This window comes from Balaenoptera borealis (genome assembly GCF_965194805.1).
Source record: "Balaenoptera borealis genome assembly, chromosome: 6".
NCBI classification, from domain to species: domain Eukaryota; kingdom Metazoa; phylum Chordata; class Mammalia; order Artiodactyla; family Balaenopteridae; genus Balaenoptera; species Balaenoptera borealis.
The window spans coordinates 81,332,768-81,349,053 of NC_138863.1; the positions used below are offsets into that span (position 1 = coordinate 81,332,768).

At 39.7% G+C, this 16,286-nt stretch overlaps 2 protein-coding genes across 13 annotated transcripts in view; one reads left to right on the forward strand and one right to left on the reverse strand.

The window, feature by feature from the left end:
- LOC309631151 (uncharacterized protein) overlaps positions 1–10,641 on the forward strand; it is a 143,527-nt gene extending 132,886 nt beyond the window's left edge. For 4 of the 10 annotated variants that reach the window (XR_014246101.1, XR_014246103.1, XR_014246105.1 and 1 more), the window contains one exon: positions 4,048–5,885. Coding sequence is in view for 2 of the 10 variants with exons in the window: in XM_082397264.1 (XP_082253390.1) it covers positions 4,048–4,080 (33 nt within the window). In the remaining 8 variants the exon portion in view is untranslated. Of the gene's footprint in view, positions 1–4,047; positions 5,886–9,236; positions 9,333–9,508 lie in introns of those variants that run through there. The other 6 variants (XR_014246098.1, XR_014246102.1, XR_014246104.1 and 3 more) reach the window with 3 other exon arrangements.
- Positions 1–16,286, reverse strand: part of LYPD6B (LY6/PLAUR domain containing 6B) — a 233,115-nt gene that overhangs the window by 29,746 nt on the left and 187,083 nt on the right. For 2 of the 3 annotated variants that reach the window (XM_082397260.1, XM_082397262.1), the window contains exon 2: positions 3,611–3,669. The gene's annotated coding sequence lies outside the window, so the exon portion shown is untranslated. Of the gene's footprint in view, positions 1–3,610; positions 3,670–12,591; positions 12,707–16,286 lie in introns of those variants that run through there. The other variant, XM_082397261.1, reaches the window with a different exon arrangement.

Here is a 16,286-nt window from a genome sequence, read left to right on the forward strand (position 1 = left end):
ACTATACATAGAAAATCCTGAAGACACTACCAGAAAACTACTAGAGCTCATTAATGAATTCAATAATGTTGCAGGATACAAAATTAATATACAGAAATCTGCTGCATTTCTCTACATTAATATTGAAGTATCAATATCGAAAGGGAAATTAAGGAAACAATCCCATTTACCATAGCATCAGAAAGAATAAAATACCTGGGAATAAATATACTTAAGGAGGCAAAAAGACCTGTACTCTGAAAACTGTAAGGCACTGATGGAATAAATTGAAGACTACACAAACAGGTAGAAAGATATATACCATGTTCTTGTATTGGAAGAATAAATATTGTTTATATGACTATACTGCCCAAGGCACTCTACAGACTCAATGCAATCCTTATCAAATTATAAAATTAGCAGAGAGAGGAACACTCCCAAACTCATTCTATGAGGCCACCATCACCCTGATACCAAAACCAGACAAAGATGTCACAAAAAAAAACTACAGGCCAATATCACTGATGAACATAGATGCAAAAATCCTCAACAAAATACTAGCAAACAGAATCCAACAGCACATTAAAAGAATCATACACCATGATCAAGTGGGGTTTATCCCAGGGATGCAGGGATTCTTCAATATACGCAAATCAATCAATGTGATACACCATATTAACAAATTGAAGAATAAAAACCATATGATCATCTCAATAGATGCAGAAAAAGCTTTTGACAAAATTCAACACCCATTTATGATAAAAACCCTCCAAAAAGTAGGCATAGAGGGAACTTACCTCAACATAATAAAGGCCATATATGACAAACCCACAGCCAACATCGTTCTCAATAGTGAAAAACTGAAACCATTTCCTCTAAGATCAGGAACAAGAAAAGGTTGTCCAATCTCACCACTATTATTCAACATAGTTTTGCCACAGCAATGAGAGAAGAAAAAGAAATAAAAGGAATCCAAATTGGAAAAGAAGAAGTAAAGCTGTTACTGTTTGCAGATAACATGATACTATACATAGAGAATCCTAAAGATGCTACCAGAAAACTACTAGAGCTAAACAATGAATATGTTAAAGTAGCAGGATACAAAATTAATGCACAGAAATCCCTTGCATTCCTATACACTAATGATGAAAAATCTGAAATTGTAATTAAGAAAACACGCCCATTTACCATTACAACAAAAAGAACAAAATACCTAGGAATAAACCTACCTAAGGAGACAAAAGAGCTGTATGCAGAAAACTATAAGACACTGATGAAAGAAATTAAAGATGATACAAACAGGTGGAGAGATATACCCTGTTCTTGGATTGGAAGAATCAACACTGTTAAAATGATCATACTACCCAAGGCAATCTACAGATTCAATGCAATCCCTATCAAACTACCAATGGCATTTTTCACAGAACTAGAATAAAAAAATTTACAATTTGTATGGAAACACAAAAGACCCTGAATAGCAAAAACAATCTTGAGAAAGAAGAACAGAGCTAGAGGAATCACACTCCCTGACTTCAGGCTATACTACAAAGCTACAGTAATCAAAATAGTGTGGCACTAGCACAAAAACAGACACATAGATCAGAACAGGATAGAAAACCCAGAAATAAACCCACACACTTATAGTCAAACTATGATAAAGGTGGCAAAAATATACAATGGAGAAAAGACAGTTTCTTCAGTAAGTGGTGCTGGGAAAACTGGACAGCTACATGTAAAACAATGAAATTAGAACATTCCCTCATACCATATACAAAAATAAACTCAAACTGGATTAAAGACCTAAAAGTAAGACCAAAACCATAAAACTCTTAGAGGAAAACATAGAACACTCTTTGATATAAATCGCAGTGATATTTTTTTGGATCTGTCTCCTAAATTAAAGGAGATAAAAGCAAAAATAAGCAAATGGAACCTAATTAAACTTAAAAGATTTTGCACAGCACAGGAACAACTGACAAAATGAAAAGACAACCTATTGAATGGGAGAAAATATTTGCAAATGATATGACTGATAAGTGATTAATATCCAACATATATAAATAGCTCATAGAACTCAACATCAAAAAATAAACAACCCAATTAAAAAATGAGAAGAACTCGACAGACATTTTTCCAAAGAGGACATGCAGATGGCCAATAGGCACATGAAAAGAAGCTCCACATTGCTAATTATTAGAGAAATGCATATAAAAACCACAATGAGATGTCATCTCACACCTGTAAAAATGACTATCATCAATAAGAACACAAATAAGAAATGTTGGCAAGGATGTGGAGAAAAAGGAACCCTTGTACACTGCTGGTGGGAATGTAAATTGGTGCAGCCACTGTGGAAAAGAGTATGAAGGTTTCTCAAAAGCTAAAAATAGAGCTACCATATGACCCACAATTCCACTCCTGGGTATATATCAGAAAAAAACAAAAACACTAATTCAATAAGATGCACGCACCCCAATGTTCACATCAGCATTATTTACAATTGCCAAGATATGGAAGCAATCTAAGTGTCCATCAGCAGATGAACAGATAAAGAAAAAGTGGTACAGATATACAATGGAATACTACTCAGCCATAAAAAAATGAAATTTTGCCATTTTTAGCAACATGGATGGATTTGGAGGGCATCATGCTAAGTGAAATATGTCAGAAAAAGAAAGAAATACTGCATGATATCACTTATATGTGGAGTCTAAAAAATAAACTAGTGAATGTAACAAAAAAGAAGCAGACTCACAGATGTAGAGAACGAACTAGTGGTTTCCAGTGGGGGTTGGATGGAAGGGACAATATAGGGGTGGAGGAGTGGGAGGTACAAACTATTGTGTTTAAAATAGGCTCAAGAGACTTCCCTGGTGGTGCAGTGGTTAAGAATCTGCCTGCCAATGCAGGGGACATGGGTTTGAGCCCTGGTCTGGGAAGATCCCACATGCCGCGGAGCAACTAAGCCCATGTGCCACAACTACTGAGCCTGTGCTCTAGAGCCCGTGAGCCACAACTACTGAGCCCATGTACCACAACTACTAAAGCTCGTGTGCCTAGAGCCCATGCTCCGCAACAGAGAAGCCACCACAATGAGAAGCCTGTGCATTGCAACGAAGAGTAGCCCCCACTCACTGCAACTAGAGAAAGCCCACATGCAGCAATGAAGACCCCATGCAGCCAAAAAATAAATTTAAAAAAATAATAAATAAAATGGTAAATTTTTAATAAATAAATAAATAAAATAGGCTCAAGGATGTATTGTACAACACAGGAAATATAGCCAATATTTTGTAATAACTATAAATGCAAAGTAACCTTTAAAAATTGTATGAATTTTTTTAATAAAATAAAAATAAATTCACTGAAAACCAGAATTTCATATTAACACAATGGTGCTTTGCCCTATTCTCCTTTCTTAAAATCTTGTATTTCAAGAAACAACACTATTTTTACATGACAATGGGCTTGTCACTTAAATTAAGGACCTTTTCCTGAACTGCCTCTGATTATTCTCTGGTTACCTCTCACCTTCCACAGTCCCAAACCTTCCTATTGGGATAATGGTCTTAGCAGCCTCATTTGCCCAGAGAAGCCCTTTACTTCACCTTCCAAATTTACTCATACTCACCTTTCTTAATTTTCTTTTCTCCTCCTCTTTCACTCCCAGCTACCCTCACTCAAGGACACCTGAAAGAAAAAAAAAAAGAAAGAGTTCAGCTTAAAATGTACATTGAGATCTCATCCATATTCTGTACCAATTTCCAGACCATAAAACTCCTTATTGGCAGAGAAAGTGTTCTGTGATAACGCCTAAAATAGTCCCTTTTACCTTGTGCTTAAAATAAAACACACCTTGATCGTACTCTGTAAAGCAGCAGCATGCAACAACAGAAGACAAAGAGGCCAAAAGAGGGGTCTCTTTTCTCTTCCCCTTTTGTTAATGAACACAAAGATTCTTTTCACTGCAAACACCTAAGAGAGAAGACTAGCTTAGGGGTTTGGTAAGGTTGGCATCTGGAAAGTGAGGGGACTGAGGGAGCGCTGATCACCCTTCTTATTATTCAGGGTATGCTGGAATGTGGAGCCGACTACAACTGACGCCCAGCTCACGTCGTTGATGGCAAAGATGACTTCTCGTCCACAGAGTCACAATTCCAGGTCTTCCAGTGTGGCTAACAGACACCCCAGCAATGCCTGCACCTCAGGGCCATCACTCCTCACTAACCTCCTCCTGCCCCCATCATGGCTGCCCGTTACCACTTGAGTAAGGAATCGTTGAATATGCCCGAACAAGGCTGACTTCACCCATTCATTCAGTCTGCCAAGTCCACTCCCCTGACTCTGATGATGACCAATTTCCATTTACCCTCTGGTGTCTGTGTTTGGGCAGCAGGCAACTCCTGGCTGTGCAGCCTCAAATTAGCACTCTCACTACACCACATGACTCAGCAGCAAAGAACTTGCCCATCTGAAACTAATTAATCTTCCCCACATCCCTGTGAGGTAAGCAGGTGTGCTCACCTGCAGGTTATAAGGAGGAAATTGGGGATGAGGAGGTTAGGAGCTGTGCCACGGGTTATTAAGGGTGTCTGCCGGGGATGAAGTCATTCTGTAGTCATCCCCGTTCAGTCTCCACCCGCTCCGGATCCAGGCCTTTTCCCCGTGCTTTGACCACCTTACCATTCTCTGGGCTTTTGTGAAGGCGCAGACAGAGTCCAGCAGATACATGCATTTCAAAAGGATAAAAGGTATTATGATTTGCCCCTGCTAAATGCTTTAGATGTCTCTCCCACGATAACTCGTGCCAGAAGTCCTCTCTCTCAGACCTTTTCCAGTAAAGGTATCTTGTTAGGTAGAACTAATACTGTCTCCTGGAAAGAGGGCTCAGAGTAATACAGCTTCATCCTTTTCCTGGGAAAGGCCTGGAGAGGTTCACTCTCGCACTTTCAGAGGCACAAGCCAGCACCCAGGCAGCCCTGGAGTTCAGGGTTATTGGCTGCCCAGGCCTGTGAACTGCCCAGAGCACAGTGATGGCACAGCCACCTCCACACACTTCATCCGGGCCCTCTCGGCTCTGCAGCGTGCTTTGCGTCTCTGATTGGTTCCCTAGGGCAGGTACACAGCCAACACTGCAACTTTCTCTACCGTAGGCCTTTCTGACTTTGCCAAAGAGAACCAGGATTGGCTACTTCCAAGGGAGAAGCATGCTTCAACCACCAAAACCATGTCCTTTTTCCTTTGCTGGTTCTGCTTTCTCCTCCCACCTCCAGATGAGGACCTGCCCCAGGTTTCAAGTTTTATGTTATGACTATTTACTTTCCTATAGTGTTATTACTCTTACTTTCCTTAGGGACCACATTTATGCTCACACATTCTACTCCCACTCCTTGTTGATTTCTAAATCACCAGACCAGATCTGATGAGGCTGGACTATAAACTATAATTTTCTGCCATTTTTAAATAGCATAAATTGGAGTAGATGACTTACTATTTCATTTAGGGAATGACTAGTCCTGAAAGACATTAAAACATTCTCTAATGCCACAGTAATTAAAACAGTATAGTAGTAACATTTGAGTAGACAGACAAATGGAACAATAGAAAGTCTGGAAATAGACTCAAATACACATGGGAATTTGTTATATGGTAAAGGTGGCATCTCAAACCAGTAAGGTAAGAATACACTTTAAGAAGCTGAGTTGGGACAACTGGGTAGCCAGGAAAAAAATAAGGTTGGTACACACCTCATACTGTACACATAGAAAACAAAGCCATAAAAGTTCCAGAAAAGAAAATGTGAACACAGAATAGTATTGGATAATCTTAAGGAATTATTGGTATAATAATGTTATAGAAGTTATGTTCTAAAAAGTTCTTACATGTTATTGATATATATTGATATACTTATAAAGAAAATATAATGTCTGGGGTTTGCTTTAAATATTCTCAAAATGGATGGGAGGATAAGATAAAACAAGATTGGCAAAATACCCCTAATTGTTGAAGCTGGATGACGTGTAGTTGGGGTTTATTATACTATTTTCTCTAATTTGTGTATGCTTAAAATTTTCTGTAATAAAATGGGTTCTTAAAAATACAAGAAAATTCCTGTGCCACAACTACTGAGCCTGTGCTCTAGAGCCCGTAAGCCACAGATACTGAATCCTGCGCGCCTAGAGCCCGTGCTCCGCAACAAGAGAAGCCAGCGCAATGAGAAGCCCGTGCACCGTAACAGAGTAGCCCCCGCTCGCCACAACTAGAGAAAGCCCGCGTGCAGCAACAAAGACCCAATGCAGCCAAAAATGAAATTAAATAATTAAAAAAACAAACAAGGTCCTACTGTATAGCACAGGGAACTATATTCAATATCCTGTGATAAACCCATAATGGAAAATAATATGAAAAAGAATGTATATATATGTGTAACTGAATCACTTTGCTGTACAGCAGAAATTAACACAACATTGTAAATCAACTATACTTCAACAAAATAAATTTTTTTAAAAAAGGGAAAAAAATACAAGAAAATATGAGTGACTTCCTGGGAGTGGGGAAAGGCCATTCTGACTATGATTAAAAACCCAGAAAGTATAAAATTAAAGTTTAATTAATTCAATTACATCAAACAACAATAACTTCTGTATGCCAAAAAAAAAAATTATAAGCAAAGTAAAAAAAAACAAATAACCTGGGGGAAATATTTTCAACTCATGTCACAGAGAAAACAATGGATAATCTCGCTCATATGGAAAGAGCTACTAAAAATCGGTAAGAAAATTATCAGTAACCCAACAGAAAAAGTAGCAGAGAACATTAATAGACATTTCATAGAAAAATGAACAAAATGGCCTTTAAACAACATGAGAAAAGTTGAGCATCTTTTCAAATAGGAGAAATGTAAATTAAAAGTACACTTCATAAATTCCAGATTTTGACTAGTCTGATAGATAAAAATGTTTTCTAATACTCTTTTGAGGAGGTCATGGGAAATCAGTCATTTTCATATATTGCTGGTGGGAATGTGACTCCAAAGGGCAATTTGGTAACATTATTAAAATTACAAATGTATTTACCCTTGACCCAAAATCTCACTTCTGGGAATTTTTTCTACAGATGGTCTGCTTTCATGCAAAATAATATATTGCCATGACAGTCACTGCAGCACTGTTTACAATAGCAAATGATTGGAAAAAACCCAAGTGTCCATCAAAAGACTATGTGTGTGGGGGTTGTGTGTGTACACACATATATATATATATACACACCTACATATACACAACAGAATCTGATGCAGCCATTAAAAAAATGGAATTTCCCTGGCGGTCCAGTGGTTAAGACCCCACATGTCCACTGCAGGGGGCACGGGTTCGATCCCTGGTCAGGGAACTAAGATCCCGCATGCTGTGTGGCAAGGCCAAAAAAAAAAAAAAATGAGGATGCTCCCTATATTCTGCTGTGAAAAAAGTCCTAGGATATATATATATATATATATATATAAAATATACATATTTATATTATATATATTATAAATGGAGATAGCTATAAATATATGAATATCATGTCTTTTTTTGTGTTAAGGAAGGAAAAAAATACTATCTACTTATATGCATAAATACACTCAGGAACAGTACACAGGAAACTAATAAAAGTGATGACCTGTAGGTGGAGGGACAGGGGTAAATAATACACTATAAGGGGACAGAAGTGGGAAGGAGACTTCTCAGAATATACCTCATTTCATTGTTTTGATTTTTGATCCGTATGAATGCATAACTCATTCAAAAGTTAAAAGAGCTCGATTGGCTCTATAGTTTATGGTTAAGCACCTACTATATAGCTAAAGCTCAACAGTTCTCTCTAAATGGACCAGGGGCTTGGAAAATCCAAAGAGTAGATGATATAAAATAGCATTTTTATTTGGCTTTGAAATGTATCATTTGGTGGTAGGGATGGGAGTCCCAGACAATTCACCATCCTAATTACATTTTGCAAATTCCATTGGTAGAGCCCCCGAGAGCTTAGTAAGAACATAGTCACAGCTGTCTGCAACACAACAGTGGATTAAGAATGCAAGTAAGGAAGATAACCTGCAGGATAGGGGTGTTCTATCCATCTGAGTATACTGTGATTGTTGACTATTAGTAACACATCCCTCTCTCACGGCAGGCCAATAGGTGCTAATTTTTTCATCCCTAAGGTCCAGACCCCAGATTCCACATTTAGAAGGATTTCTCTAAACTGTATGTAGAAGATAATTCGTTACCCATTTTTAAGATGAAAAGCAAAAGGCACAAGTGCCATGAAAAGTGTCTGACCCACACAAAATAAACTATTACATTAACATGATATATATAATTTGACACACACACGCAAAAAAGCTTTTATACACTCATTAGCCCACACTGTTTTACTGCCCCTAAATGAGCAATTTCCTGTAGGCTCTTTGAAATATGACAAGCAGCTCATGTCCCAGGACTCCATTTGAGGTTCTGAAATCCCGATTTCAAGCTTTCGAGTAGACAAGAGGAAGTGGCCTGGGAAGCCTTTCTCTTTGCCCCTAGCATGCAGGCTTCATAGGTAAGAGCTATAACCCACTCCCACAGGAAAGGATACAATGGTTCCTTGTGCACATAGAGTAAGGGGGGAAATTGCTATTTAGCTGAGTGACGAGCTGAATATTTTGCCACACGTGGGCTATTTCTCAGCACTTCAGTTTCCTTACATGTTGAATCAAGTGCCAAGAGTTAGTGCTAACATTGGGCAAGTCATTTGACCTCCCTGTGCCTCAGTTTCCTCATTGTAAAAGGAGAGAATAAACAATAACGACCTCAAGGGAGTGAGTTAATATGTCACAATCACTTAGAATAATGTCTGAAGACAGCATACACTCAATCAGTATTAGCTACCCACATGTAACATCTTAGAGTTGAGTATGTTGAAAACTCTGTCTTTGGAGTCAGACTTCCAGGGCTGCCTGAGAAGTTACAGAATACATCTTCTGTCACCATTTCCCTCAGAGGAATTAGCTCTGGTACAAATGGAAATTATTTACTTTCATAACTTCAGCTTTACTAGTGTTGAGTGATTTACACAATCCTGTAGCTATGAGGTCCCAGAACTGCATTCCCTTCTTTGGCAAATGTGTACATCTTCCTTCAAAGGCAGTATTCGTTCATCACGTCCGAGAGAAATGACTGCAGGCGAGGGTTAGGCAGAGAATGTCAATCCCTTTCCCCACCCTCTGTCTGTTCCAGGCCTGAAACACAGGGAGCAGACGAAGGCGCTGCACACAGACAAGGGGAGAACCCACCAGCCCACGGCTTCCCCGGGGAGTTTAGAAGAGACCCCAGGTGGGGCCGGTTTACAAATGGGAGAACAGAGATGCAGTTGGACTCCGGCATCTGGCACCTCCAAGCTTCTCTTTTCCATCACAAGGGGAAGTTAAATTGTCATGATTTGGAAGCAAATAGGAGAAAAGAATGTTTTTAATCAGTCGTTTAAACGTGTGCTTGTCTCTCCCCTACAGTGTCTCTTCTTAACATCACGCAAGCAGGACAGGACAGGAGCTGGGAATGCTGCAGCCAGGAGGACCCCATCCAGATCGTTACAAACAGCTCCCCCAGATCATTTGATCTTAGGGAAGAAAAGGGAATCAAACCCTGTGCCCCTGACGGGAAATGACAGGATGAACATTTTCCTGGCTAAAAGTCTGAAATATACACCTTTGCCACACACAAAATTTTCACCCATTATTTCTTTCCTTATACTTTCCTCATTTAAAATGTACAATTTCATAGAATAATCCAATTTATACACCCTAAATGCATGAAACCCATTTTTTCAGTTATTCAGTCAGTATTTATGGAGCACCTAACACGTGCCAGGCATCGCTTCGTTCACTGCCAAGGCTTCAGTCCCTAAAACAAAGTTGCTGCTCTCAGAGTTCTGACTTCCCAATGCTTTGCTAATGGTTTCCTGCATGAGCCCTCACAAAGAACACCTTCCTTTTTTAAGGTAACATTTTTTGAGGGTTTATGCGTGTCAGGCACTGAACACCATTAATTCATTTAATTCTCACAGCACCCCTGTGAGGTGGTACGATTTCTATCCCCTCTTTACAGATGAAGAATTTGAAATTTAAAGGCAGGATAAGTAACTTACCCAAGGCTACAAAGCTAGTAAATCACAGATAGGATTAAAATGTAGGTCCAGTTCCAAACTCCTCCATCTTAATCCCTACACTAAACTGCCTTCAAAACTTCTTAAATATAGTTGCTATGATGGACATATTTGGTTTAGAGTGGTCTCTTCTGCGTTTTCTTTGTTTGGTTTGCTGTGATTCTCATCTTCTGTACAATGCCTTTCTAGCATCTACAAAATGATCATTTAAAAGCAATTGTATCGAGTCATGGGACCATGGCAGAGCAGGCTAAAACATGACAGCCATTTGTACATAAATATTTAAATAGGGGCTTCCCTGGTGGCGCAGTGGTTGGGAGTCTGCCTGCCAGTGCAGGGGACACGGGTTCAAGCCCTGGTCTGGGAGGATCCCACATGCCGCGGAGCAGCTGGGCCCGTGAGCCACAACTACTGAGCCTGCGCGTCTGGAGCCTGTGCTCCACAACAAGAGAGGCCACGATAGTGAGAGGCCCGCGCACCGTGATGGGGAGTGGCCCCCGCTCGCTGCAACTGGAGAAAGCCCTTGCATAGAAACGAAGACCCAACACAGCCAAGGATAAAAATATAAATAAATTAATTAATTAAAAAAAAATTTAAATATATGCACTACACTCCATTTAGTGCATTATTCAAATTGTGGGCTTACATTAAAAAGGTTTCCAGAACTTACCAGCTGCTTCCTTTTGTGATCTCAATAATGCTCACCCAAACAGGACTCAAAGGACCCATTGTCCAAATCGGCTTCCTTATATTTACACCTGTCACTGATGTCATTTGCTTTCTTTTCTGCCAACCCCAAACTGACTAGGGAGGAGGATCAATTTGAATTCTTTCTAACTGCTTCCTTTCCCTTTCCCCAAACCTTGCATTTTTTCCCTAAAACCCCCTAAAGCCAAAACCATAGTTCAGTGAAGTGAGTGTGATTAAGCAAATTATGAACCAGCTCAGGGAGTTGCTCTAATTGCTCTAATCAGGGATACTTTCCTGGCTCTGCTGGCAGGAGGCCTGGCCAGCCTAGAACACCCCCTCCCTGTCGGTGGGCAGTGTGTCAGCAGATGGCAATCACTGCTGCTATTTTTTCAGGTAATGTGAGATTAGAGTCTGAAGCCCCAATCTTGAACAATTATTCTCAATGATTTCTTTATTCGTTCCACTGATAAACCGTGCCTTTAACCCCTGAATGCCCCAGCAGCAACCATTCATCAGATGTTAGATTCTTCAATGGGAAGAAGAAGGTGTGCACACAGGCAGGGGTCTGTTTCCCTCTCTCATCATATTCAAGCCCCCTGAAGGCAGAGTAGTCTTTCGTCTCCAGCAATGCGACTGGTACAGAGCAGGGGCCCAAATGTTTGCTGAGTATTGTGGGATGAAGAAAGGAGATATAAAAGTACAGTCACATTTTCTTTTCAAGAGCACTTGATGGGACAATGGATTTAATAATAAAATACTTGCAAAAGGGATATGCATATCACATACAACACTTAAAGGAGGATGTTTTCCTTAAAGAACTAAAAATAGAGCTATCACATAATCCAGCAATCCCACTCCTGGGCATATAACTGGAAAAGACGAAAACTCTAATTTGAAAAGGTACATGCACCCAATGTTCATAGCAATACTATTTACAATAGCCAAGACATGGAAGCAACCTAAGTGTCTGTTGACAGACGAATGGATAAAGAAGAGGTGGGAGATATACACAATGGAATATTACTCAGCCCTAAAAAAGAATGAAATAATGCTATTTGCAGCAACATGGATGGACCTAGAAATCATCGTACTAAGTAAGGCAGAAAGAAAAAAAGACAATTATCATATGATATGATTTATATGTGGAATCTAAAAAAAAGGATACAAATTAAGTGAATTATAGAACAGAAACAGACTGACAGACATAGAAAACAAACAGCGTTGTCAAAGGGGAAAGGGGCAGGAGAGATAAATTGGGTATTTGGGATTAACAGATACTGTGTAAAACATAAACAACAAGGACCTACCATATAGCACAGGGGACTATATTCAATATCTTGTAATAACCTATAATGGAAAAGAATTGGAAAAAGAACATATATATATATGTATATATATAAAACGTTGAGAAGACATGGCTAGTTCTTAGTACATATTTTACAGCAAAGATTAGCTGATTTCTCACCATTATCTCAAAACAGTTAAAGGCTGCAAGTCTGTATAAGAAAGAGAGGTTGAAGTACAGAAGAAGAGTATCAAATGGACATCAAATCAGGAGCTTCCATTGGAAAAACAGCAGCAGCAGCAATAATCAATACTCTAACAAGCTTGATGTGGTTATGAAATCCTTCAAGGAAAATTCCAGAACCTTAGGAACTTAATACCTTACTGAGGCCTACGAGGTGGTTGTACATTAAAATACTGCCAGCCCTGCTTAGGCTTTTACTTAACTCTGTGTACCTTTTGGCAATGGTAGTTCATGAAGGAGAGTTGAGAGCGCACTGTCACTAGAATTCCTCTGGGCCTGGGCTCACTGGGTCCTGCAGGACATCCAAGAAGACTTGCCAACGTCCTGCAGCTGCTGCCCAGTCACACCATGTAGTCCCTGGATTTCGCTTCCTTTTGTGTGGGTGATTATGTCGAGCGCTGCATTAGAAATGTCATGTTCAGCGTCATCCATCCAAATTTACCTCTGGCGTTTTTTTCTAGCTAAGTAGTAATAAACTTTTAAATTGGAAAATGCATACACACACACACACACATATATATATATATACCTCTTTTTCATTTAACAAGCATTCTTGAACATCTACTATGTACTATATGAGGAACTAGAAATAAAAATTTAAGTAAGACGTGGTCCATGCCCTACAGTTTGAATACAGTGATGAAGGCAGTCCGTGTACAAATGGCAAATACGTGAAAGTTGCTCTAGATACACTGGATTGTGGAGTGTTACTGACTGCTCCATTTACTTTTCTAAAATGCTAGTGACTCCTGTAGCTTGTAGTAGGTAGGGAAGGGTATTATTTATGCTGAAATCAGGTAGGGAGGCGCCTAGAAATAAGCAAATCTGCAAAGAACAAATTTACACACATTTAGTTCGGCTAAATAGAGGAAACGTCTCAAGAAAAAAATATTTTTCTTAAAAAAGAGAAAGAAGCATGCTGGCTGAGACTTTCCACAGATAACAATCACCAGAATAAATGCATGGGGGTAGACACACTTAGATCTGTAGCACTGGCCAGGATCGTGTTGAGGCTCTGTATCCTGAACTAGGGATTGGGTAGTCTGGTACACTGGTGATTTTCAGCAAATTTCATAGCTCCCATGTCCCCATTCTTGGTTCAGAAATTTCACCCTTACAATAAACTTCAATTCTTCCAGAAGCAGAAGGTACACTAGACACGTCAAGCTTGGAGTGGGGAAAATCAAGTTTTACTGATTACCAGCTTACTCATTGCAAATTAAACCTCCAGGGTAGTGTACCCAGCATGCCCCTGCCACCCAAAGGAGAGTCTATCACAACAGGTTCACCTTATTCTCCTGAAGGTTCACCTTATTTTAGATATCTTTTTAAAAATGGTATATTTCTGTATGATTTAAAATAAATTTTCACTTACATGAAGTATTTGCCTTCCCCTTACTGAGGCACTAAGAGCACTGACTCTTACAATGGACATAATACAAGAACCTATTTCCTATTTCTACTAGGAGAAAGTTGGAAGCAAATTCATGTGGACTGCTAAAATGTGTCATCAGCTGAAGCCAGCAAAGGGTCTTCTGCTATTTCAGACTGAAGCAGCCTTCTCAGTGAAACCTGGTGTAGTTCCGATAGTCTGGGTGGCATCCTCACTTACTGGGACTTTCTCCCTGTCCATTGTGATCCACAGAGTCTTTTGGTGCTTTTTTTGTTTATTTGTTTGTTTTTCATATGATATCACTTATATGTGGAATCTAAAAGAATGATACAAATGAACTTATCTACAAAACAGAAGCAGACTCACAGACATAGAAAACAAACTTACGGTTACCAAAGAGGAAAGGGGTCGGGGAGGGATAAATTAGGAGTTTGGGATTAACATATACATACTACTTATATAAAATACATAACCAACAAGGACCTACTGCATAGCACAGGGAACTATAGTAACATCCACAGAGTTTGTACAAGGCTACAGTGAGGATTGACTACCAGACTCATTACAACTGATCCAAGAACTGAGTTCTGCCTTTAGTTCATTTTCAAGAGAATAACTCACCCAAACAACTTATTTACCCTGCTTCTAAGGTCTCCCACATCCATGTTATAACCTTAGAATTTCAATCTTGCTTTGGGAAAATGCCAGAAATTCAAGTATCTATCTGATAATTAAACAACCAATCACCACTGCAGCATAACCAAAACGGTAGGTTCTTGGGAAATATCAGAGATCAAAATTCTATTAAATCCATATGAAGTACCTGCTGTGTGGTCAGCACTGTGATGACCACTGCAGAGTTGTATTGGAGTTACACTTTAAATACATGAAAAATATTTGACCTAAAGAACTAGTGAGACTAGATATCACCCATGAAATGACTGCAGTGAGTACAGGGCAGAGTAGGATTAATAATTAAAGCAAGTGCTTTAGGGTACAGTAAGTGATAATAGAGTGCATTCACATACAATAGTTCTCGTGATTCTTACGACCACATGGTGAGGTAGGCAAGGGAGATACTGTATTATTAACCTCATTTTACAGATGAGGAAACTGTGAGGTCAAAGGCAGCCAAGGGCACCTTGCAAATAAATAAGTGGCAGAATTTGAAGACAGGAGTACTAGCGTTGTCTCCCTGTTCTGTAATCTTGCTGCCACATCACGCTGCCTCCTTGCTAAGTACCATGGAAGATGAAGAGGGAGCATGAAAGGATGTGAAGGGTGAGCTGTAAAGGGTACTGGTAGGCAACAAAAAGGATATGGGGTCTTCATGGGGAAAGGAAGAGACAGAAATGGGCAAAGAGCATGACCATGGGCTTGGAGGCAGAGAACTGGGAGGGAAGGACTTCCTGAAGTGGGATGTGTGTTAGAAGGAAGTGGGAAATAGGGTTTGACAGGAAAATTAAATAATCATGGAACTTGCAGACAAAGTCAGGAGTTGAGTTTTGATCTTTCAAGCAATGAGACTAGTTTTTGCCAGGAGACTGACACGATCAATAAGAAAGGTGATATGGTATTCCAGTAGCAGGGGGGTTAAAGGGGTGGGGGTGGGGCAAAGAGTCTGAGTTTCTGGAAGCCAGGAGCGCCTGGCATAGTTCTGAAATGTCGAGGTGGGTATGCTTTACAGAATTCATCACCCAATTCATTTGCACATCACTTGAACAACAGCAAAGCTTTAAAAAATACTCTGGTTACAAGAACAGGGCATATAAAAGAAGGATAATTAGTGCTTACAAATTTATGATGGATTAAGCCATTTTAGGTTGGTTGACTTAAAACTGTAAAATATGCTGTCTCCAGGATTCAGGGTTGACAAAGGTAAAATCACCTGCATTTTCAGGCTTTGGTTTGACTTCCTGACAACCAGTCAGCTTGCTATCAGGCTGAACTGGTAACAAGCTGTTGGAGTTCCAACAGATGAAGGGGATTTGAGTGGGGTGGGAGGTATTCTGGATCCCTCACCCACACTTAAATGAGAATAGGTCTGATTTTATAAAACTGCTTGTATTAGGATATTTCACAAAATTTCCTTTGGGTAAAGAGTTCCATAGCTTAAAACATCTGAAAAGCCACTGATCTAGTCCAATCCTAGCCACAGACATACGAGGAAGCAGGACAGAGAGGTACAGGGCCTGGGCCACGGTCACAGGGCAAGTGAGGCCACTTGAGAGGCATTTACAACTACTTTAAATTGGGAACTAAAAAGGCTTTTGTACAGCAAGGGAAACAATCAACAAAATGAAAAGGCAACCTACGGAATAGGAGAAAATATTTGCAAACCAATATCTGATAAGGGATATCTAAAATATATAAGGAACATATACAACTCAATAGCAAAAAACCAAATAATCCAATTTAAAAATGGACAAAGTGGGGGCTTCCCTGGTGGTGCAGTGGTTAAGAATCTGCCTGCCAATGCAGGGGACACGGGTTTGATCCCTGGTCCAGGAAGAT